Here is a 26,127-nt window from a genome sequence, read left to right on the forward strand (position 1 = left end):
CCACGTCCAGTTAGCATGCTGTTACTCACTGCCTGGACATCCCCTGTGAATAACCGCAAAGCCTGCTGGGATAGCGCCCACCCTAAACTCACTTTCCCTGAGCTGAAACACTGGGAGGTTTTATGGAATTAATTTGTGTTTGGCAGCTCTGAGGAGACAGACGTAGGTGGAGGGAGTAAATATTTAATGAAATAGCAGCAGATAGGCAGGCAGAGCCTTTGGAACCAAAAGACTGCTCCTCTCAGCATGACCGAGCATTGTATATAAGCAAAGATCACTCGCTAACACTGCAGAACAGTGTATAGCAGTGAAGACCACTGACTAACACTGCAGGACAGTGTATATCAGCAAAGATCACTGGTTAACACTGCAGAGCAGTGTATATCAGTGAAGATAACTGGCTAATACTGCAGTACAGTATATACTAGCGAAGCTAACTGGCTAACACTGCAGAACAGCGCATATCAGTTAAGCTCACAGGCTAACACTGTAGAACAGTCTATATCAGTGAAGATAACTGGCTAACACTGCAGAACAGCGTACATTAGTGAAGAACACTGGCTCACTGAACCATAACGCGGGAGATTAGTTCAGATCACTGCCATACACTGTACACTGCCATACACTGTAGCAGAGCTGCGCACTGTAACACTATATGTGCACCATGTCATATTTTCTAGCCATAGGTAAGTCATAACAGAAGAACCTCAATCAGGTCTGAGCTTATATCCCTATGTCCCTCCTAACAGAGAGACATCGCCAATCCCATACCGGAGTGCTGAGAATCACACATGGGGACTACGGGGGAAGACAAGCGACAGGCAGACAGAGACAGGTCCGAGGTGAGAGGTCATTACCTGAATGTCCTCCAGTAGCTCCAGTTTGCGGCGGCGAATGTTCTCCAACTCCTGCTGCTCCTCCGGAGTGAGGTCGTTGGGCACTGCGGAGAGAGAAAGAGAGAACAAGCGCTCAGTACGCCTCTCGCTCACTCACATTCACGAGCGTGCCTAGTACACCTATCATTACACCACAAATGCCCCAGCTTGAACTTTCAACTCCGAACTCCGGACCACAAATAACACGCAGAAATAAATGTACACGTTGCATTTTGTACACGTCGAGTAGAAAAACATTTCTGACCTTCCTGGCTTTCCATAAGAGCAGGGAGAGATCAGAGTTCAGTCAGGGTCAATACTTGATCCGCGCGGGTCTTCTGACCTCCCAGTAACCTTAGTAACCTAACCACAAGCGCCACCTGTACACGCGTGTGCTGATCCAGGATCAGCTTAGTGCAGAACGCATCTGCGTCACTATCTGCAAACCGGGCCCTTCAGCTAAAGCAGCCGACCGCTGCTGAGGTGGAGGAGTGGAGTGGCTCTGAATGAGCTCATCTTATCCATCTCTGTCCTCTCAGAGAGAGATTGAGAGAGAGAGAGAGAAAGAAGGGGAGGGAGGGAGAGTGAAAGAGAAGGGGAGGGAGGGAGAGAAACAGACAGCAGATAGCAGGTACCCGATTTTAAGTTTTTGTCAAACTTTTGGCGACAGAAGTGCTGAGCACCGTAGGTAGGAGTTCTGTTTTCTGAAAGAACAGCACTCACACATACACATACACTGTCACAAACACACACACACACAGACACACAAAACACATGCATGAGCATACACTTGCACACACACTCTCACTGTGTCTGTGAGGGCCTGATTGGGAGCAGGAGGAGAGCACTTAGATATTTACCAGAACTCCAGGGCAGACAGCCAGCCATCCCTCTGTTTACAAACACTCATGGCATCTGTCATATCCACTATAAAATAACTACCACAGGCCCTGCCCCAGAGGGATCCAGCCTAATCTACTCCTGTTCCCACAGCCCAACATAAATCCTCTCTTTTATCACAGACAACTCTCAGCTCACAGAATCAAGGGCACCAGCAGCAGATCCAGGTCTTCAGATACAAGCTCGGCTAGATGGCCCAAATGCAGTTACACATGCCCTAAATCCTCAGAAACAAGGTCAGAACTACCATTGAGGACACCAAGGTCATGTCCTCAGGACTCTTTCATGTCTATTACCAATGCCTATAACTTACTTATTTTCATTCTTTAATGAGAACTTACATTGCAATTAATTTATGAGTGGAATGAATGGTCATTAATGTTTTTTCAAAGTTAAGTCTAATCTAGAAGCATGTACAGCATTTACACCATAAAATGCACCCTCAATTAAATGACTATCAAAAACAGAGGATATCCTGGCCTAAACCCCACCCTCTCTCACCCAACTCTGGCCAAGTCACCTCTGTATTTGCTCAGGCCTGGTTATACACCTGCTTATATATATGACATTACATTACATTACATTAATGGCATTTGGCAGACGCTCTTATCCAGAGCAACCAAGACATGACCAACATGCTCAGTTACCTGGCACAAATTATGTGGCCAAAATTTTCAGAGACATGACCCAAATGTTCAGAGACATTGCCTAAATTCTCAGTTGAAGGCTCCTTCTACCTTGGATGTGATTGTCCGGCCAGGACCACAAATAACATGTGGACAGCAAAGCACTCGGTCTCTTCTCAGGATGGGCACCTTAAACAGGCCCCTCAGCCCAGTCCAGGAAGAGAGTTGCGGAATGAAGATTGTTTGCCTTGTAGTCGGGGGCGAAAGCATCCAGAGCATGTTGCCTTTCTCACATTCCTCTCAGCTAGGAGGTGACCCGGTCGGTTCGGCCCCCCTCCCCCCCCCCCGGGCATTCAGTGGTCCAAAGGTCAAGCCCGCTACATGTTGGGGGAAGGTGGAGGTATGATGGACCTCCTGGGCAGTGGTCTTGCTCGGTTACAAAGTTATAACCATCAGGCCACTGTTTCAACGGCCGGTTATAGCTAATTCACTCAGGCTAACGCTGCTTTTCCTTCTAACCCAGGGAGATCAACCCACCCACTCCCACTCTCACAATACCATCAAATCCACACACGCACACACACACACATACACACACACATACAAGTAGCCCACAAACTACACAAAAAGGAAAAGACTACAATATACATAGAAGATGCTGAATTAAGCCGATAGCTGGGTGGCCCAGCATGAAAAGATATCGCATTGGAAACTCGGGAGAACTGGCAGAACTGGGAGAAATTGGACCCTGGCAAATACAGTACTAAATACTAAATAAGCTCTGAGACCAGAGTCTTTATTCCATCCAGAAACTTACCCAGATGGTTTATGACATTACGATACAGCAGGAGACTATCTACTAAAGGTCAGGTTCCCCAAACACAAACCCTGTTAATGTAGAATAATCATTGACTCAACTGATCATTGTGAGCGCAGAGGAACAAACACCAGCAGCAGCATTAGCAGATCAGGGAGATCTCCTACTGCTTGTACTGTACAGTATGAGCCCAAGGTCTCTCTGTAACAGTGTCCTACAACAGTACTGCTAGGGGTACACATTCACCCCAATGTACAGAACACTGAGAGATGCAACTGGGGAGTTAAGAGGCTTAAATTGCTTTTGAAAAACAGAAAACACAGAAAACAGGAACTTTTTGTCAGAATGAGGTCATTTGGGGCGGGCACAGAAACCGCATGTCTGCCCACTGAATTTTCGGGACACCGTTTATGCTCCGACACGCCACCTAATCCTCACTGGCCATACAGAATGAGGGACTTAACCCCTCACCCACCCGGGGCGTCATGGAGTGACCAAGCCCGGCTATTTGTACAGCTCTGGGAATTCTGGGAAATGTGGGGTTTAGGTAGCTGGTGTGGGGCCAGGCCCTGTGGTTGCGGCCCTGCGGAAAACGCTGCATCACCGGGGGATCCGCCCTCGCTCTGCCATCCGCCGATGGCGACATGGAGAAAAGAGGGGATTTTTATTTTTCCACAGCCCCGGCCGCACCACACTTTCCCAGCAGAGCCCCAGACACCCCACCTCTGAGCAGGGGGCCCGTCCCACCGCAAGACACGGCTTCAAGAGTCACTTTGGCATCGACCCTTTTTTGCTTTTGTGAATGAACGCCTCAGACACTCAGGCTTGGCCTGAACTCCAGTGACCAAAACTGGCAACCGTAGAAACTCACACATGAGCTACAAAGGAGGAAATGAAGTCTATCAAACCCTGCCGAGGGGCGGAGGGGTGGAGGGGTGGAGGGGTAGAGGGATGGAGGAAGCGTATCTGCAGAGGGCTCCGCCCGAAATGCTCGTCCCTCTGGGACAAACAGGAATTCTCTCTCTTCATAAATGATTCAGATCATGTAGAGCATGCATTCTCAAACGCTCTACTCAGGGCAGGGGGGAAAGGGTCCGGGATCACCCATTCCCAACCAGAGCAGCGCAGTCAGACAGAGGTCAGGGAACACATTAAGGCCACAGATACCTTTCCTCTGAACCCACTGATCTCCATCTTATTAAAAGCACTACGCTGAAAAACATAAGGATTTAATAAAGGAGTGAAAAAACGGCTGAATGGATTCACTCATTCTCCCCGTTATTCATTCATGAATAATACGTTTGTATTAACCTTAAAAGACACCTTGCCAGGGTTGTGAGTGTGTGAGAGAAAGAGAGAGAGAGAGAGAGAGAGAGAGGTGGCAGAGGTACTTGCTTTGCGGTGTTTGGTGCATATATAATTGTGTTTTGTCTACAAACCACTAAACCACTGAACCAGACTGAGACGCAGAGTGCCACTGAGATAGACAGCAAAAGTAAGGAAGAGGCAGAGGAATAGAAAGACAGGCAGACGAAGAGAAGTGTCACCACCACTGGGTTCCACAGTGGTTTCAATGACATGCAGGGCAGAGGGCTGCAGAGGTATTCTCACTTCTTTATGTGAGAGGCAAAACCTGTTCTGTCTCATTACCTTCACAGTCAGTCACCCAGAAAACATCACATCTCATCTCTCAGCCTCCATCTCTCCCTCCCTCTCTTTCTCTCTCAGCCTCCCGTCTCTCCCTCCCTCTCATTAAATCACGCCGTCCAACAGTCCCCAGTCTGCTGAACTCAATGGGCCGAGCTCTCCGTTTTACTGGAAGACAAAGATGAAAGATCAGAAACCGATCTGATGTTCACTTCAGAACTGCAGCGTCTTTGAAGGCGAAGACGGAGATGGAAAATCCCTGCCACATCGCCTCCCCCATCCGCCCACTGAAGTCTTCTCGAAAGAATCGGGGCCACTTAAGGGGAACTGCAACATTCGGTCACTTCAGAGATGGGGCCTTGGAGTCACCCTCCACGCCAGGCACCCTCCGCCGGGCCATTAAAAACCGCCTGCCCACCGATTACAGCGACGGAAACGGAGAGGCCCGAAGCTCTTCGTCATCGTCATCGTCTTCAGGGACAGCGTGGAGACATCATCAGATTTAACATTCATGGGGCTACCCCCACCCGATTCCAGAATAACAAACTGAACCCCATGTACAGGACAGGGGTTTGGGGGTATTCTAGGGGAAAGCATATTGGCTCTCATCAAGGCAGGCTGTAGGACAATGCCATGGGCGACAGGATATAGTACAACACAACATCCGTTTACTCGCCGTGAACGATGTGACACATTTGCCGGGATCGAGCAGAGCCGCTCATAAATTCTGGGTGACAGCGAAGTGCGGCTTCGGTGACAAAACCCACTTAGCGTGAACAACCATCCATCTGCCAGCGGATAAAGGCAGCCGACTGAACCAATCTGTCTGGACGCTCTCTGGTCTAGACTCCCCATCCCCTCCCCCTCACTTTAGTCTAGACCACTGGTGTTTCTAGCATCCACAGTGGGTCTCCTGGATTGAGTTTGGGAACCACTGGTCTTGACTCTTCTGCTTCAAACTGATTCTGACTTTATATCTCACATTTTTTCTTCTTTTACTTGCTCCTGACCCGGAAATCAATCTAGGATTGATATTTTTAAGGATATTCCTAATTAACGTTCTTGTTTTTCACCTTTATTTTTCTTGCCACTTTTCCTAGCCTCTCCCGATAGGTGGAGCTAGGAGTAAAAAAAAAAAAAAAAATTAAAAAAAAAAAATTTTTAAAGCAGGAAAAGTAAGCGATCCCTCTCTCCCTTTCTCTCTAGAATTGTTCCCTCTTTCACTGGTGGCATTCTTGAGATTCAATCCTCTCACAGCACACTTCAGTCTGGTCTCTCTCAACTTGGTTCTGGCCTCTTTCAATGTTGTCCAGTCAAGACCATTTTAGAGCAGTCCAGTCTAGTTTCTCTCAATGCAGTCCAGTCCAGTCCAGATTCTCTCAATGCAGTCCAGTCCAGTCCAGATTCTCTCAATGCAGTCCAGTCCAGATTCTCTCAATGCAGTCCAGCTTAGATTTGCTCAGTTTGATCAGCATTAGAGTCTCAGACAAGTCTCTCTCCAGAGCTTCTGGATTCACGCTCCTCACACAGCCATGCCAGAGCTCTCCCCGACATACTTTCTGTGGGCGGAGGAAGGCATTCTGGGAAAGCGAGAAACCATTTCTTGTCTGAAGCTGAACTGTGGTAAAAATGTCTGCAATTTACACCAAATTTCCCCCCACCTCCCCAACAAACGAAAAATGGGTGGGGTGTGGGAGTTCTCAGTTTTCTTAGAACAGACAACCTCAGAATTTCACAACATCCCTTCTGCTATTTAAACACACGCACAGCCGCCAAGAGGCTAGCTCTGGTTGCCGTGGAGACCTTGTTTCGCTCTTCTCCTCCAAGGTAGCACTCAAAACAGACAGCAAAGCCAGGGGCTCCCGTTCGGTTTCCACAGACTAGGAAGTTCTGTAGGGAGACGTGGTTCTGGGAGGACGTGGTTCTGTAGGGAGAACCAGAAGCTCCTGTTCTTGTCCCACAGCCACGTAGATTCTGCAGGGAGACGCGGTAGTGGGAATAGGTGATTCTGTAGGGAGACGCGGTAGTGGGAGTAGGTGATTCTGAAGGGAGACGCGGTAGTGGGAGTAGGTGATTCTGAAGGGAGACGTGGGAGTAGGAGATTCTGTAGGGAGACGCAGGTCTGGAAGGAGGTACATCATGGCACAGTATTTCTGCGGGCTGCAAATGTCAATAGGAGTGTGATTTTGGGTCAGCGTGTGGTGTTGGAAAATGGGGCAGACAACCACCATGGCAACAGGCTGGCTGTAATCACGGCAGGAAACTGAGAAACGATTTTGCGGCAGAGATCCCCGGCGAGACCTCCAACATCCCAGTAATCTCAAATGATCTGACCCCGATTCATTCCTGGCAACATGAAGCCAAATAACTGAACACTGAAAATAGGTGTGTGTGTGTGTGTGTGTGTGAGTGTGAGTGTGACAGAGTGAGGGAGACACGCAGGTTCCAGTGCACTACACCTGGCTTGCCACACGTCCAAATGCCTAATGGGATCATTCCCGGTTATGTTTCCGGGGTGGAGAGGGAAAGGAGTGACAGCGGTATGGACCCCATACCTGCTGGGAAGGCCACTCCCCCCAGTTCCATCAGCACTCTGCAACTGGGGAGGGGGGTCAGTGGAGCAGCAGGGGGGGGACCAGGATTACGGCAGGCGACCAGACCAGCGGAGCGGTCAGATCCTCTTAAGGGCGATTTACAGGAAGGACAGCAGCATGGCGTGGAGGGCGGAGAAACCCCCTCAGCACTTATGGTGTCCACGGAGAATTCAATCACCTCCTCACAACCCCACATCCTATCCTCCCTCCCTCCGCCCCCCCCCCCCCCGCCCCCTCCTCCAACCCTTCACTCCCCTGCCTGTCCCCTCTCTTCTCTCAGTTCAGGGCCGGTAAATAAACAGGAAGGCGCGGGTGTTTTGGGAGCTGAGGGTGGCGGAGGATGGGAGGATAGCGGATAGCAGATAGCATCGCTGAGTCCCAGTCTGCCTCAGCAGAGCACTCTGACACCACGGCCCCCTTAACCGTCTCTCCGCCAGAACCCCAACCCCCAAAAACATAAGACAACCGCCGAAGGTATCGCTGTGACAATGAGGGTGAATACAACACGCTATGGTGATGAAGATTCACTTCACATTTTAGCCATGTCTTGTCCAGAGAAACGTACACAGCTTACTATTTACACATTTGGATATTTACAGAAGCACGTTTAGATTAAGTACCTTGCACAAGTGTAAAACAGCAGCACCCAACCTGGGAAAATAAAAACTACAATCTGGGAGTTACAAACCCAGTTCAAACTCCGCCGCAATAGTCGTAAAATCATCCCCTTCTATCCGTCTCGAAGAAATAGTGGCAACATCTTAATGTCAGCGCTAGCAAACAGCACAATCCTCCAGTTACGCCTGCACTATGTCATCCGTCTATGCTGATCACTTTCATCCATTTACACTCTCAGGGATTGGCAGCAGAGAGCTGACATCACTCCACTGCAGGGCAAAAAAAATGGGGGGTTGTTTCAATGACACAGGGGAAGTGGTGGTCAGAAGCTGTGGCAGAACAGGGAATAGGAGCGGCTGGAGATGGGACTCTCAGAGGTGCAGATAGCACACTGAACACATGTAGGCCTCCCCATGTGCAGTGAGCCAGCCTCTAGGCTAACCCAAGCTAACTGGGGCCCTGTTTCACAAAGCAGGATTACTGCCTTAGCTGGATAACTGCACTGAGTAAAACCCAGAACCCTCCCAAATCTGGAACATGGCCCGAGGTAAAAAGACCCATTCTGGATTGTACTCTGCTCCATGAAAGACCGCCCCCCACTCCAGGTTTTAGTTCAAACTGGCCTGGCTCAGACCCACGATGAGCGTTATTTTGATTTTAACCCCTGGGAGGTTGGGAATGCCCATCCCGGTCAGAGCTGCCCACAGCGCTCACCTCCAGCCCCCTGACCCCTGACCCTTGACCCTTGGACCCAAACACAGCACCACAGACAGGACAGGGTCACACGGGGAAAGAGTCACAGCACAATGCGCTCATTCAGCGAGACCCCGGTTGTGGGTCAAACTGAGGGGGAGGAGGGGTGGGGGTGCACTCTGCGAAGGAGGCGCGGGACCCCTGGCAGGGGAACACAACAAAGTGCACAAGATCAGAGCCTCCTTTGTGCCCCCGACATCTAGGACCATCGACAACAAAGACCAGAAGAGAGGTTCCACCACTAATGTACATTTATCTACTGGAAATAATTTTCCATGTTTTGAGGCCCCTTTCAATGCTAAGTGAGTGGAAGGGCTGCTTAGCATAGCATTAGCCATCAGTTTATTAATGCTTTGCAAAGTTTCACACTACATTAATGCCATTTATCAGACAATCTTACCCAGAGCAAATTACACAACTTATTTGCATTTTTTACACCCATTTATACAGCTGGATATATACTGAAGCAGTTGAGATAACTCTCACCAAGAGTTCAACAGCAGTGGGACAATCAAACCTACAACCTTTAGGTTACAAACCCAATTCCCTATCCACAGCAGCACACAGCTGCCACACTACACATTCATTACTCTAACAAACAGAATATACAATACACCGCAAATGTAAACAGTGCTCACAAGTAGTAGCTGTCATAGTACTAGACAGCTGTAGTGCACATGGTGCAGTGAGCCTCAGGTTGGGTTCAGTACTGCTAATAAGTGTGACCCCTATGTTCCCTCCTCACCAGTCCCACTTGCCCACCTGTTTTCCTGACCAGACACGAGTGGCCAAGCATGGTCAGCTAAATATTCTTTGCACCACATGTCCCAGTTCACTCAACCAGGGGGGCAGTTCTATGCTTCAGGAGCAGAGACTGTTTCCCACCCAAGCCGCAGGAACACCGTCTTTTACTACAGACTGCATTGCTGTTTGGTTACATGGCTTTACATTACAGTACCTTACATTATCTCCTTCTCACTTAGCAGATGCTCTGATTAAGAGCAACATACAGTACTGGAGAACATCATGGGAAATTTTCAGGAATACAAGTGAGGTATCCACATTAATAAAGGACTCTCACTGGTTGTATCCTCTCTCTATGCACCAAACACTGCAAAGTAAGTACCTCTCTCTCTCTCTCTCTCTATCTCTATCTCTATATCTATCTCGATCTCAAACATGTACATTCTTTCTGTCACGTAGGCTCGAGCACAGAATACGCACAAACATACAGCCCACGTGCACAGATGCTACATGTGCACAGGCACGCTAAAAACATGCCTTCACTGTGCCGCATGTGTTACGGTAGCGGGTCACGCAACACCTACCGTTCGCCGACACCCACATCGTTCACAAAGCAGACCAGGTTTCCCAGTGCTGGGAGCCACTCACACAGAACCACGTTCAGGTTTGAGCAGGACCGCGGACCGACCATAAGTTCCACCCAAACTCCCCAGCACCTCCGGGCTGAGAGCACAGACCCCATGAGCTCCCTTTTCAGCGCAGATCTCTAAAGCAGCTTTAACAGTGTGGGGGGAAATCCACCCCAGCGAGCTGAGCGTACCCGAATCGAGCGTCCCTGCCAGTACGACGCAGGTCTACCTCCTTCCTCTCCCTCCTTCCTCTCCCTCCTCTTTACGTTCCCCCTGTTCCTCGGGCTCCAGGCCAAACAGCTCCTCCCGCCGTTCCCGTTAAGAGTCGGTGGGAATCCAGGCGCGCGGACGCGGAGAGAGAAAACGGGTGGGCGAGAGAGCTGCTCCGGTGACGGAGAGAGAGAGCGAGAGATACAGAGAGAGAGAGAGAGAAGGAGCCGGCACAGCACTGTCCAAAACGCACACTACCCAGCCTTCTCCCAATACTCAGCTACATCTGGAGAGCAACCCCCCTCTTTTTCTCTTCCTCACACACTCTCTCTCTCTCTCTCCCTCCCTCACATTAATGTCACTGACAGAGGCACCACCTAGTGGCCAAACTCTGTTTCTTCACCCACTCATTCTCTCTCTTCGCAGATTTTAAAATAGATAAAGCATATATATTTATTTGTACAAGAGAACAACTGAACAAAGAAATAATAATGTGGAACTGATTTCTCTCTCTGTCAGTCTGTCAGATAGTTGCGCAGCCTATTATGGGGGGCGATATGGCTCAGGCAGTAAGAGCAGTTGTCTGGCAGTCGGAGGGTTGCCGGTTCGATCCCCCGCCCGGGCTGTCGAGGTGTCCCTGAGCAAGACACCTAACCCCCAAAATGCTCCTTGCATGTCTAAACGCCATTAGTGTGTGAGTGCGTGCGTGAGTGTGTGTATGAATGGGTGAATGAGAAGCATCAATTGTACAGCGCTTTGGATAAAGGCGCTATATAAATGCCAACCATTTATTATGGACACCTTTCCGACTGGCTGTCCAGCTCCCATGAGGTTTGGTGGGGTGGTGTACCACTTCTGCCAGCAGAGGACTGCCAAACTGACTTCCTGTCAAGTCACGGCCCCAGGGAACCAACAACTTTGTCACTCTCACGCCACAAATTCAGCAAACACACGCAATTAACAAGAAGGGTGTCGCAATGTCATTGCATCCATTTCCTTAAGATGACTCCGCATGTTCCTCGCCCTTTCAAATGACGCAGCTCATATTCCGAGGGGAACGACAACAGCGTCAATCTTAGGAATGGAACCCATCACCTTAACCCGCTTCCCTAGGCACTGCACCACACCGGCATGCTGTCGCAGCTCCTGCATATCCCAGGCTGCACTGCACCGAACTGTGGAAAGCGTAGCCAAGGGGACGCTGGAGTAATAGCTACCGATGTAAATCAAGGTATCGACTGGCCCTTGTGGTGGGAGCGTGAGGTATGAGACAGATAGACAGCTGCATTTATAGAGACACCAGGGAACCCCCTGAAAGGGAGGGGGCGGCCAGCATTAGGGGGAGACCGTGTTAATCACCACCCCGCCTCAGACACTCGAGGCATCCGGCGTCTCCCGCGAACGCGGGACGCTTTTCCTGCTCAGGGACGCTTCCCTCAGCCCCCAAACCCCACCCGCCGAAAGACACATGACGCAGCGATGCTCACAAGGGTGGGTGGGGTGGGGGGCAGGCCTGGGAATATCAAGTCCCCAGCCATACAGTCAAGAGAGTGACTCAGCATTAATGAGTCAAGACATACAAGACACAAGATCTCACAAGGCGCCAAATGGCCCAGAACAGCACTAAAGCGCAGAACTATTAATCATGTTACTGACAATATATTGGAAATATTAAATTAATGATTCATTAACATAGTCATCACTCTTTAACTTATCATTTTCCTGTTCTTGCGACCTTTCATGTTTTTTCAGTAATGCCAATACAGATATAAAAGCGATTTAGAAAATTAATGTTGCAGTCACGCCAACAGAACACATGTGAATGGTGACCTGAGCCTGTGTTAAATCAGCGCTCTGAGTCACTGGCTGTGAGTCGATCCGCCGTACATGATGACCTGCACTGGGTCACGGGGCGTCTGAGGAATGGCCGACCCTCAGGGACATTTCTCCACCCCCGTCCGCAATCCCAGAATTCTTCTGATCGAGTGAGAGGAAGCACAGTAAACACAACCCTCCCCTAAAGCAAACATGACACAGCTCTCAGCTCTCCGAAGGGATCCGATTCCTGCCCCGGAATGCAGCTGCCTCTTGTGAAACCTGTGAATCCGAGTGTGGAACATGGGCTGATCGTGGCGGGCTGTTCCTGGGGGGAACTTTAATGATGGCGCACAACATCTACTCCGGCTCCACGCCGCCCCCTCTGGGAACCAAGTGAAATGCACGCACGTGTCACAGGCATCGGCCAATGGGAAAGGTTGCTCATCCACATGTGACCAGCTGCTGTCCCTGGAGTTAAAGGTTAAAATGCCTCGCCTACTCTCAGCTGTGCTGTGCGGAGGCCGGTCTCACACCTGCCTTACGGGAAAGGCTGCGGCCATTTCCGTAACACCCTGTCTCACAGGCAAGGGAAGCACAGGACATGAGCAACGGTTGGGTCACAAGGCTGGCCACTTTTTGTTTGTTTCTCTTCTTCTGTAGACCATTGTCAGAAACAACACCATCTAGAATTCAGGGCAAGTCTCATGATTTAAGGCCAGAGTGAACCATTAAGACGGGTGTTTTCCAACAGGAGGTCAAATGGTTGCTCGCGGACTTGAGGCTAGTCAGCAAGTTTTATCGGCAAGTTGTTATAACAGACAAAAATGTCTATTATTGCATACTGATAATAGTTTGAAATGCTTATTAGATTTTTGACGCCCCCCACCTCGCCGAAACTGAAAATTCATGAAACAGTATCGTCTCTGCATACTGCTACTCCTTAGCAAGCTCTGTTTCTCGAATAGCTGGCTCATTGATAATATGAGGACACCCCGATTAAGATGTCACTACGGCTCCTCGGAATGGGTTTAGAGGTTCAGACTGAACTTTTATTACAGTCCCTTGTCCGTATGCTGGCTACCCCAACGTTATTGCATTGAGTGTGGAGGGACTGAAAGTTTCACACGGTCCCTTGGCTATGCGCTGGCTAACCCTGTGTATGGTGAGAGTCCTGCACACATTCCCCAGGGGTCAGCAGATTGGGGCCGGACTGGGAGACAGTGTTTTTAAGAGATGCTTACGGGGCTTTAAGAGGATCCAGGCCTGGGACAGAGGCCTCTGCTCTACATAAACAGGGACATAGCTGTGCTGAATAAACATCCTGTGATCGCACACACACACACACACACACACACACACACACAGACAAAGACACTCTTCACCTCGCTCTTCCACATACCACACACATTCCACATACAGGGGAGAGTGGTGTCACATGGTTCCTTCCTCCAAAACAAGAGGCACAACCTCAAAATTGAGCAGCCATTTTATGTGACTTTGTGTTTTGAGTTATGGTTTTCTAGTTTTTCACCCTTGCACTGAGTAGAGGAGAGAATAAAGTGACTTTAGCTGCAGACTTATGATTAGCTGACTTGGGATATAGTCCTAATTAGCACAAATGTTGGTTTGGGGAAAGTCACTATAAACTGACGCACATAACTTGCTCAAAAATACTGTGATGCTGTATAATCAGCAGGTTTGATGTAATAATACTAATGTTATTGTGGATTATTATACATACATATAGTTTAGATCAGCAGACATATCCCTGATCTACATAAGCCGAATTGATACTTGTTCCGACCAATTTATATGCGCTGGAACTGTCAATCTGACTCAGATATACAATAGACACAACTGCCACAGGTCACAGAGTTCTGCTGTCTTTCGTCATTGAGACTATTGACAGGAAATGGGGGTGGAAAGGGAGATGTTCTGCAGTTGTTCGTCATAGGGATTTTTGACGGTCCATCGGTTATATTTGGTTAAAAAATAAAAATACATTCACAATGAATTGGTGCTTATTTGTTGAAAAATCCAATGTGCACACCCTCTACTGAACTGACTATAACTCTGTACTGAAATAAGATATGAAGATGTAATGAATACATATGAGCCTGAGACTACATTATTTCATTTGGTATGACATTTATTCCATTGTGATGTATTGCGCCAAAGAAATGTATGAGAGAAACATGTGACAATAAACCCCCCCCCTCCCCCACATCTCATATGCTACACGATACACATACATAACTATGTGACTACATAACCAACGCCACTCAAAACCACATATGATGTATGCGTAATCACAATACAAAGTTGATGCTGATTATGCGCAATGTAAACACCTCAACCGTGAACTGCGAATATACATTTCCTGTCATATTAAAATCTATATCAACTGTTGACAAAGGCAACCTGCACCTCGGGCCCCGTTTACCTACAGAGCATCTACGTTTTTCACATTACGAGCAGCACAGCTGCGTATGCGAGAGGTTTTCGAACAACACACAGGGAGAGCCTCTTATCCACTGTCAGAACGTCAAGGAAGAGCTATCAAACTGCAAAGAAACTATGTGAGAAACTAGAGATGGCAAACTTATGGTTAAACTGTGTGATACGATTTACAGAAATTGCACATTTCATAAATTCATAAAAGTCTCATCTTTAGCATTGGACGCAAGGCAGCAAAACCATCCGTGCGCTATCGGGGTCAATGTGTGCAGACAGGGAGTTATAATTAATCCCCGTGAAACCAGTTCCTGTCACCAAAAATCACTTTTCCTGGCAACAGCAAGACTTATGTCACCTGCTCTCTACAGCAGAGAAGTTACATGGTAACACAAACCTTTTACAGGAAGCTCAGCTCACACAGAAACCGTGAAAACAAACCCTGCGCGAACCCTGTAAACAACGCGGCAGAGAAACAGTGAGTGACAGTCTCCGCCCCCCGTCAGATGGCACCCGAGAGAGGCAGGAAGTGGAAAGGGAGCGTACTTCCTGTTGGGCTGATAGCAGGGGCCCGCGGCTTCCTGTCAAAGCACTGTCTCACAGCTCTGGGCGGAGCCGCGAAACGGGCAGAATGGCGGGGCGGGCGGTTGCACGAACCCCAGGACTCCAACATCGGTGCAGACTGCAGAACACTTGACTGCCCTTGTCTCTAACTGCACCTGGCGCATGCTGACGGTCAGAAAAACCTGTGTCACAAGACCTCACAGCGCTACAATGTGACCGTGCTCCCACGGCAACTGCGGTTGAAAGTATACCAGCGAACCACCTACCCACCCCGCCTCCGTCCTACAACTGCACATGCACCCACGCTCATGTTCACACGCACTCCACTTCAGAACTTCCCCCAGGTACTCTTCGGAGCTTTACCTCAGTCCATCACTGCCAAAGGCTCATCGGCCTGGTCTGCATTTCAAAGCTGAGCTGTGGATAAAGCCGTTTCTCACACATAGCACCAAGCAGCAGTCTCTCCTGTGGTCTGTTTTTACAGCAAATGCGCATATAATTCACCCAGCCATTCACTCCTCAGACGAAACACAAAGGCTGCTGCTGAGGTGCAGCTCTCTCATTTAACCCCACACACAGAGCAGGAGGAACCCGCTGGCCGAAACACATGAAGAAGAAAACAACCGGGCCTGCCAGCCTACATAAACAAAGCAGTGTACAGACCTGGGTAGCACTCAGGCATGTTCTGTCTCTCTACCAGTCTCTCTCTCTCTCTCTCTCTCTCTCTCTCTCACGCACACACAGTGTATACATACCAAACACACACATGCGTGCGCATACACATGCATAGTATATATACACCCTAAACACACATATGTGCATGCACCTATACCCACATACATGCAGTGCACACACTCAACACACACGCCTCACTTCATTATCCACAGACATAACATGCAAATGTCCTTCCTGAAGGGTACAGGAATTTGATAATTATCCAGCGCACGGCCGGATTTGCATTGGGAAGGAGCCTCACGTTTCCCACAGTGCTGCAGGCCTACAGGGCCATGTGTGGGACAGGTGCCGTTTGCTTTCGCTGCTGAATTCTGCCATTTTAAGAGCTGCTCAGGCCCGCACTTCACTGCCGACAACCAAACACGAGGGGAACGAGAACCTGCCCCTACCTGCTCAGGGAGGGAGAGAGGGGGGGAGGGCAGTGAAGAGAGGGGCATGAAGGGGAAAGAAAAGGGCAGAGAAAAGAAGACAAAGATGATGTAGATGAGTGGGAGAGACGGAGAAAGAAAAACAAGGAAATTAAGGAAGAGACAGAAGAAGACCGACAAAGAGGAACTTTGAAAAGGAATAAAGAGAGATAAAGAGAAAGGGGGAAGGAAGAGCTCAAAATGATTATTTATTTTTTTTTTTTTAAAGAAAAGAAAAAAAGCTAAATAAAAACTCAACTGTAGCCTAGTTTCCGGATTGGGCCTCGCCCTCACACTGATCACACCAGGCAGAGACGTAACTCCACAACAAGATGACGCGGACATGCAACACAGGTGTCTTCTGCAAGCACGCAGTTCCAGAAACCACAGAGCACATGCACCGTGGTTAGCAAGAACAACAGTAAACAGAAACTTCGAGGACTTCTGCATTCAAGTGTCTGGAGACGCAGAGCTGTTTTTACAGACTCCCGCCCGAGGCAGAGTCACGCAGAGACAAGGATGCGCGAGAGAGCTGTGTTTAGGGGCGTGTCGGGCCGGTTGTATATATATATATATATCCTCATTTTCTCTAATGCCATGGCAACACTGGATGACTCCCAGCAACACTGGATATCCATGGCAACTGCCAGTGAGGCCTGCTTGAACCACAGCGATGCGAAGCTACAGCTCTGGAGGGTGTGAACGTACATTACGTTATCAGCGTTTCAGCAGAGGCTGTTATCCAGACCAACTTTCTACATGCTATCCATTTATACAGCAGGGAACATACTGAAGCTTTTTCAATCGAGTGCCTTGCTCACCGCGCTCACCGCACTTCCCACACATGCGCAGCTACGGAAAGCGGGAGAGCGAAACCTGACCTGCCAGAATGGAGCAGGAATAGCCGGGAGACAGCCGAAAGGGGATGATGCGATTAAGCCATTCCGCTAGCACAACTGGAGTGTAAGATGTGGGTTACTTCGATCCGTTTGCTGACTGTCGATACCTGGGTCAAATTTCACCCAGCGCAGATTTAGGAACTGAACTGGAAATGGGAGATTTCTAAAAGCCTCATTACATTACATTATCTACTGTGCTAGTGTGCAGACATCGAGGCACATGTACACTTAGGTTTACATTTTGGAATCAAAACAGTTTAATACTGCGAGGGTAATTCACGAAGAGTGCCTTGCCCAAGGGTATAATAGCATTTACCCCACATGGAAGACATCAAATTAGCGATCATTCTGTTTACTCCCAGTTCCTGAATGATTGAGCCACTCTCAAGCTGCCCCCAATTATGAACTAAAGCTTTATCTGAATGCTTTCTGGGGCAGGGAACTGCTGGTTAACTTTCTGCACCATTCACGGTTAGGCCTAAACAGCCAGCCAGAATCCAAGGCCATTCTGGACCAGGTATCAGTCCACTGAGCTACACTGAATCTGGATTATAAAGAACTGTTCAGGACAGAATGCCTATTTATAATTTGAAAATGTCTAAAGTACTTACTGATCCACCAATTCAGGAATGGAGAATCTTGCCAGGACGCTTCAGAATTAGCAACATTACAGGACATCATTCCGACAACCGATGGAATTTAGCTACTAGGTGCCTGTGCACAGTCCCTGTTAAACACATACAATTAATTCTGTATTTAATAAGAATTAAACTGGATCTCTTTCATGGCATTGGCCACCAAGATAAATAAATATATATATATATATATATATATATATATATACATATATATATATATATATATTTGAGTGAAAAATACTTTGCATGCAGAAAACATAATACTATATAACAAGCTTTTTTTTGCAAATAAATTGATCACTTATAGCTTCTTTTGAAGGCATAGAGGATAAAAACAGCACATTTTACAATCGCTGCTTCAGGTTTCACCTTCCTCCAAAAGCACCCGATTTCCTCTCCTGTGATTTTCCCCCTGAACCGAAGGCAATTTAGAGAAGTCTATCCGCAGCTGCGTACAGCTGAAGGGGTTTCATCTGAAATTCAGCACAGCGATAATGTGGCAGCTGTGTTTGGCTAAACAAAAAATGTAAATGGCAACACAGTGATTAGAAAACAAACACATCTCAAAAGGCACATTTTTCTTTACATAAAAACAGATGCCCACAGATGCCACATTCTGCCAAGCCCAGCAACGTGTTTTGTGCATAAACCTCGGAACCCTTCCAAAACTGGAACATGGACTGAAATAACCAGTTCCGGGTTTTACTCGGTGAACTTATCCAGCTAACGCAGTAATCCTACTTTGTGATATACCCCCCAGGTTAGAAACCATGTATGAGAGAAAAAGCCTTGAAACTTTGCACAATGAATCTAGCAATGTGGCGAAACTGATATTTTACCCCTGTATCCGCTGAACAGGACAGGTGTGAAGGAAATGAAAGAGAAAAAAAACTTTGCAAAACAAAAATACTGCACATATGTAGCCTACATTTACTGAGAAGTGAAAACTGAAAGGTTGTCGCATCTCTAAATTCAGTTTTCCTCTGAATTCTCTCTCAGAAAGTTAAAACCAGGCAGCTTTAGGACTCAGTGGACTGTTCAAGCCCAGATACGTCCAGAGCTAGAGACACTAAACCAACAACATTTTATAGTCCACCCTTTTCCGTAAGGAACTGAAACCTTTCAGAAACCAGTGCCCAATACCATTTACAGGCAACAGACACAGAGATTCTACAGCATCCAATCAATTCAATCACTAAAGTGCTACAGGCATAAAGGGATCCAGGCAGCCAAGGGCTTTCTTTCCCGCTAATGAGATTAAAAGATGATTTACAGCTAAAAATGTGCTTCATTTAAAGTATTCCCAAGAGAGGAAACGCACGGTGCGCAATGCAAAACAATCACTGTGCCTATTTCCAGCTTCCTTATAAAGATAATGGCACTTTTGCATCAAATGCATAAATATGGAAATGAAGCATATTACGATGAAGTTCATTTTGCAAATGGGAAGCCTTACTTGGTATTCAGAAAACGCATGCCGTTTGCGCCACATTAAACTGCATTTGAATCCAGTCATTTAGTGAGGCCTTTCTTTAATGACTTTCGATTAAATTAGAACCACTGATCCTTCTGTTATCAGGGCAAATGCGTGGATTATGTCGGCGTCCGATTACGACTGGCATTGTGACACAAGGCCTGCAAGGGAAGACCATGACTGACAAGCTATCACAGGAGCAGGAAGTGGCCTCTCAGGCATCGTGTTTTCATTTCCCGGGACACTGTTTACAAAAGTACAATGTTGAGTTTACTTCTGTACAACCAACAATAATATTCAAACACATGTAGCCACCTATGAAACAATATTGCTTGACAAAGGCGAACAGCACGAAGGACGGACAAACCAAGGCACTCTGTCTCCGGGTGAAAAAATGGATAAAAAGCCTTTATTAGGACGGGCAAGAACAAGGCTAAAAGAGCAACGCGTGATGTCTAGCCACCAAATCAGAGAAAACTTAAAAGGGAATGCCGGTGGAATTACTTTTCTGAAGTTGACGCAGTCTCAAAAAATAAAGATACAGGATATGTGTGACAGCTTATTCACTGAAACTGGAAGGTATGTTCATGAACATCAGGTTGCAGCAGAAACTGAATCTGAACTGCTAAAAATGACATTAATACATGTGTCAGTTGTACACAACCCATCTGTGTGCAGTAGCTCATGAAAAAGTACCAGACATAATGGACCCTCACTGCTTTATCTGATGCTCATGGGGAAAAAAAAAACCCTGTTACACTGTCTTATAAGTGGATATTCTCGGCTATGAGTAATAGACATGATGAAGCAATGTGTCTTTGTGTCTACCACTTTAATAAACAGAACATGCACCTTCAACAACCAAAAACTATTTGACACGGGGAGAAGCTGATTATGTTTTAAAATAAGTTATCCACCTAAAGTTTGTTTCTTGAGGTGGATGTAGCCTACATTCTGGTTTAAAAAGTTTACATGTTTACACAAAAAGTATATTCACATGTTCTGTTAATATACAACACCAAGAATATAGACCATCATTATTATTTTATTGTAAAATGTATGGCTATAATCAGAACAAATTATATGCAACTCTAGTGTAGCAAATGAAACTTCTGTACTTGCATATCACGAATTCTTACTGGTCTTACGTATTTGTAGTAGTCTACATAGTTACATTCCATTATCGGCCCAAACAAGAGACCAGTCTATTCGTGGAACGCCAAACTCAACACGCGACCTGTTGACTAAACACCATTATATCATTTCACAAATATCGCAAACGTAGGCTACTTTACAATTACAAAACATATTTACACTTGCAAATGTAACAAATAGAAATATTTCAAAAAGAATCAGTCATATGACGTTTCACAGACATTTCACGAGGAGCAATAAAGTTTTAATAGCAAGTAGGCTTGAAACTTACCGACTCCGTCTTCCGACTTCAGCACCATCGTGTCTTCTGAATTCCGAACAGATGCGAATCGATCGGTAATCAAATTGCTTTGAATACTGAGCAAAGTTAGTTAAATCGCGTGTTGGTCGCCTTTTACTTAGGGAAGATATCTTTCTATCGAAAAACAAATCGTGCTTTGGCAGATCGCTTTCAGTAGGAGGGAGCTGTAGGGAGTGGTTTCAGTCCACACTGGCCAATATACTTCGCTCTAGTCAACCGGTTGCGGGGGTTGGTAAGGGAGGAGGGAAGGGTTGCCAAATGACGCGCTCGCTGTCCGTGCGTAATTCCGCCCCGGAGAGCTGTCGGTGTTCAGTTTCACACGCACACACACACCCAGTTGTTTCGCGACAGTCAAGGGTTGCGATGGGGGCTGGGCAGGGAAAGTGAATGACAAAAACACTAATCTCGAAGCCTGGGTGCTGACCTATGCAGTACTGATACGCCAACACAGCCGGAAGAGTAACTGTTAAATCTGCAACAGCATGCTGAGATATAAATCGGTACATTTTCTGAGTCAGTAAGTGAAAGAGTTCTAATGTGAGTATATTTAAATAAGTAAATTCCAATTAGCACATCGGCACTGCTAACCTAACCTAGCCATTAACCCTGTCACACAAAATTCGATGACAGCCAGAAACAGCTACAAATCTATATTTATGTTGAGGCGAGTTATACCCTTATCCAGATATTTCGTATAACACATTGTATTTTGTTTGTTGTTGGTGCTAATAATAATGACACTAATAATAATAACCACTATTATCATAATTTATTAGAATGTATTATTAGTATTATGATTATAACAGTAATAATAATAATAAAATAAAAATAATAATAATTTATTTATTATTGTTATTGTTATTATTATTATTATTATTATTATTATTATTATTATTATTATTATTGGGCGGCACGGATGGTGCAGTGGGTAGCACTGCCGCCTCACAGCAAGGAGGTCCTGGGTTCGTTTCCTCCGGGTGCTCCGGTTTCCTCCCACAGTCCAAAGACATGCAGGTCAGGCTGATTGGAGAGTCTAAATTGCCCATAGGTATGAGTGTGTGAGTGAATGGTGTGTGTGCCCTGCGATGGACTGGCGACCTGTCCAGGGTGTATTCCTGCCTTTCGCCCAATGTATGCTGGGATAGGCTCCAGCCCCCCTGCGACCCTGTTCAGGATAAGCGGGTTCAGATAATGGATGGATGGATGGATGGATGGATTATTATTATTATTATTATTATTATTATTATTGTTATTGTTATTATTATTACTGTTGTTGCTATTTATATTATTATTATGATGATTCATATAAGGATATTCATATAATTATTATTATGATGATTCATATAAGGTACAGTCGCTTATGATATGCATTTTATGGTCCTGTTCAATACTGATTATTTAGGATGCAAAAGTCTAGAATGAGGTCTTTTAGGAAGGCAGCAGTAAAACCAAAAACGTTTTTGTACTTAATTTCAAATCCACAACGACTTACAACACCATAGAAATCCAATAATAATGGTGACTTAGAATTAGAGGGGTGGTGGATTGTACAGATATTGCATCTAGGCCACATACTTTGGGGTCACTTGGCACATTAGAGAATAGTTCAATGAGCAATTTTCTAATGTAAAGCATGGGGTTAGGGGCATGTCATGGATGAAAGTGCTGTCCGTGTGTAATGGCGGGAGGGGATAGGTCCCACAGTCAGTCCACAGACTGCCCCAGGGAGCAGACAACTGCCCCAACCTATGAGCATCACAAACTGCATGGCACTGAAGCGAGCCCATCAGCATTTGTGGGAGAATATGGAGGCAAAAACTACGCTTTTGCATCGTCAAAACATCACAAGAAAAGTTTCAACTAATTAACAACGCAAAAGTTTTCAGAAGACACTTTTCACCATGGTTTATGAGTAGCCTTGTAGACAGATATATATTTTTTAATCCCTATAAAACGCATAACTATCACTTGTGTATGTGTATGGGTTGTTTTTAATACATTTGCGTGTCCTTGCACGTCTGCTGGTAAAACCAGTTTCGTTTAAAGATGAGTAGGAATGCTGTCTGGGTAGTAGCGATGGCAGGGGAGTGATACAGCAGGGGAGTGATACAGTGATATGGCAGGGGAGTGATACGGTGATACGGCAGGGGAGTGATACGCAGGGGGGTGATATGCAGGGGAGTGATATGGCAGGGGAGTGATATGGCAGGGGAGTGATACGCAGGGGAGTGATACGGCAGGGGAGTGATACACAGGGGAGTGATACGATAGGGGAGTGATACGCAGGGGAGTGATACGCAGGGGGGTGATACGCAGGGGGGTGATATGGCAGGGGGGTGATATGGCAGGGGAGTGATACGCGCGGTGGGGGGGTGATACGCAGGGGAGTGATACGCAGGGGAGTGATACGGCAGGGGAGTGATACGCAGGGGAGTGATACGCAGGGGAGTGATATGCAGGGGGTGATAAGGCAGATCTTCCAGCTGTCACCCTCTATCGCCTCCAATGTTTCTGTAAAGCACCACATATGCGTGCCGAGAGGTGAACGTCAGCTGCTTGACTGGCCATGTACTTGCCTGTCGAAGGCAACATCTCCATGAAAATAAAATAAAAAGATCTGGAGGGTAGGCCTATACCAGGCTCTTTGGGCTCCGTTTCAGGAGGCAGCCTACCCTCTCCATGGTATTCCGAAAGGTTATTTCGGTAAGGCTATTGTTTGGCCTATGTCGCTGACTGTTTTTTTCTTATTTGTCAGCCTCATGGCTTCCTTCACCGTCATTGACACAACTCTGGTCTTCATGTTGTCAAACACCAATAACAGATTCCAAAGGCAATACAAAGCCTAGAATCAGGACTAGATACTGAAAGCTCTCTTATACCCGCACTGACACCTTATACCTGAAGCGATTGAATACACTTGACAAATCAAAAACGGCTGAGAAGGCTTTTGGTCCCCTAAAATGGAGGCACTAAAAAAGGATGCAATTCATACACAGATCACACAATATAGATGTACATACCCTCAGATTAAAAGGTGACAGTCTGCACTTTCACCTCATATTCATAGTTGAATTTCATTTTGTGGGAAGAAACTGGTGACACAGCCCTCTCCATACATGTGGCTCACAAAGACTTCATTCACTTCATTGTGCACCGCAGGACAAGTAAATGTGCTCACATATTATGAACTTAAAGTGTCCCAATACAGCACAAAGGGAGGCCTTGTTCATTCCAACACTAAACACATGACCATTTTATACAATGAGCAACATTAAAATCAGTCCCGCATTTCATGATGCAAAATAAGACGTTCATTTGATTCTTCTCCAAATAGCATTTCAATTGTATGTGCATTTATTAAGCGGACAATGTGTTGTGTCCTTTGTATGTCTAATGACTTGGCTATGTGCCGGAAATGGCAATATTGAGATGTGTGGTCAAATCTCATTTTACACAAACCATTCACCATTTCCCATAGGCTATTTTACACACTAGTCATTCTCATTGATAAAAATATCAATATTTTAATTCAGCCGTTTTCTGGAAAAAGGAAAAGGTTGTACTATGTTGCCATTCGCACTGGATGTCGTCTGCAAATGCTGTCAGCTAAAATGACCCGAAGACCTGCTGTCAGAAACCCTCTACCACGCGGCTTCAACAATAGTACAGAGCTGCAATGCAGACATTATACACTTTAAAACAAGACAACAAGAGCAAGACGCTCTGTATTGAGGGTGTGCATGTTCCAGATGTAGCCAGATTAATCAAACTTCCAACACACCATGAAAGAACTTTTGATTTTGCATTGGTGTTTCATTACAAATTGGCATAAGATAGCATTCATGTTTCAGCCGAAAGTATTTAAAAACATGAATAGACATTCACACAATAACAAGATATTACTTGATGCACAGGCTGGTGAGTTTTTGTTGCTAGTTAAACATTATACTTTACCATCCTCTTTCATTACATTACATTGTGGAAAGACAGTGCGGCCTTTTCCGCCGCTGTCAGTCCATTTGCTGTCCATCTTCTATTTACTGCACAGCTAAATCTCCAAGTTACACTTATTTTTCCCAACAACTTCACCCAAGAATAGCTTCAAGTCAGACACCGTCCTTTTCTCTGATATCAACAGAAAACAACTGTTGGTGAGTTATCATGCAAGTACATGATAAATGGCTTGTATTGCACCATCATGATGACAAGTTCCACAAGTGATGACAAGTTCCACAAAGAGTTAAAGTAGAGAGTTATGTATGCTAGCACAGCTTTGCCCCGCGGGCTCAATGACCCAGAACTCAACCAGAGAACACCGACTCCACCTTTCACATCTTTTAGCACAAAGGGAGGGGCTGTTTTGTTTCCACACTGCAAAAGAGGCAAGCAGCGCTATTTGCGGATCACACTTCTTCCTAGCATTGTTTCCTGAGACCTTGCTTGCTCACATTGCATCCTGGGATATGGGAGGTAATGACAAAGTCATACTGGCCTATGGGACAGCCTACTAAGAAATGCGAAGGACCCTTGAGAAAGCCACACGACTGCAATGTGGGGACGTTGGTAGTATCTGCATTCAAAATGTGTGTATACACTGTGAAATCTAAAATGGCAGTCTTAATGATGAGTCATCTCAACTCAAAAATGGAGTCATGCAACAAGCTTATTAGTAAGAATTCAATGCAGTTGTGTGGACACAATAGGGCACCACATACCCGCATGCACCCGCACGCGCACTCTCACTCACACACACACACACACACACACACACACACACACCAGATGGTGCATTCACAAGCATATTTCTTGTTATACAACAGATCAGTCAAAAGATTAGGACTGCACTGGAATCATGGGTAATCTGACAACCCGGGGCCGTCTCGTGGGCCATTGTTCCCCGATCAACAAGGTGCCACCGCCCAGGTCCCGGCAAACACAATGCAGACCACTGAGTGCCAAAAGGGCAGCGATGGGGTAGAGCACAACCATGATGGCTTCCCTGGTCAAGTTGACACAGAAAGGCCTGGCCCTGGGTGAGGCTATGGAGCCTATGGGGCATTGCAGATTTGACCCCGCTCATTTGCCCTTTTCAGCTCGACGTGCGTTCATTTCAGTTTTCCATTAACGTGTCAATCGCCATGACGATGTGGTACAAAGGGACCGTCTAAAACGCAAAAACAAGATTGTGAGGGTAGCCTTCCAAACATTACCTGATGTCAACTCAGTACTCAGTATATTTGACAAACTTACATTTGCTGTTAGACTGACA

General features: G+C 46.5%; 1 protein-coding gene across 3 annotated transcripts in view; it reads right to left on the reverse strand.

Moving 5' to 3' along the window:
* Positions 1-26,127, reverse strand: part of LOC133114404 (cytohesin-1) — a 68,232-nt gene that overhangs the window by 17,541 nt on the left and 24,564 nt on the right. For 2 of the 3 annotated variants that reach the window (XM_061223743.1, XM_061223744.1), the window contains exon 2: positions 858-940. In XM_061223743.1, the coding sequence (XP_061079727.1) occupies positions 858-940 (83 nt within the window). Of the gene's footprint in view, positions 1-857; positions 941-20,828; positions 21,069-26,127 lie in introns of those variants that run through there. The other variant, XM_061223745.1, reaches the window with a different exon arrangement.

This window comes from Conger conger, chromosome 16, assembly GCF_963514075.1.
Source record: "Conger conger chromosome 16, fConCon1.1, whole genome shotgun sequence".
Lineage (NCBI taxonomy): Eukaryota > Metazoa > Chordata > Actinopteri > Anguilliformes > Congridae > Conger > Conger conger.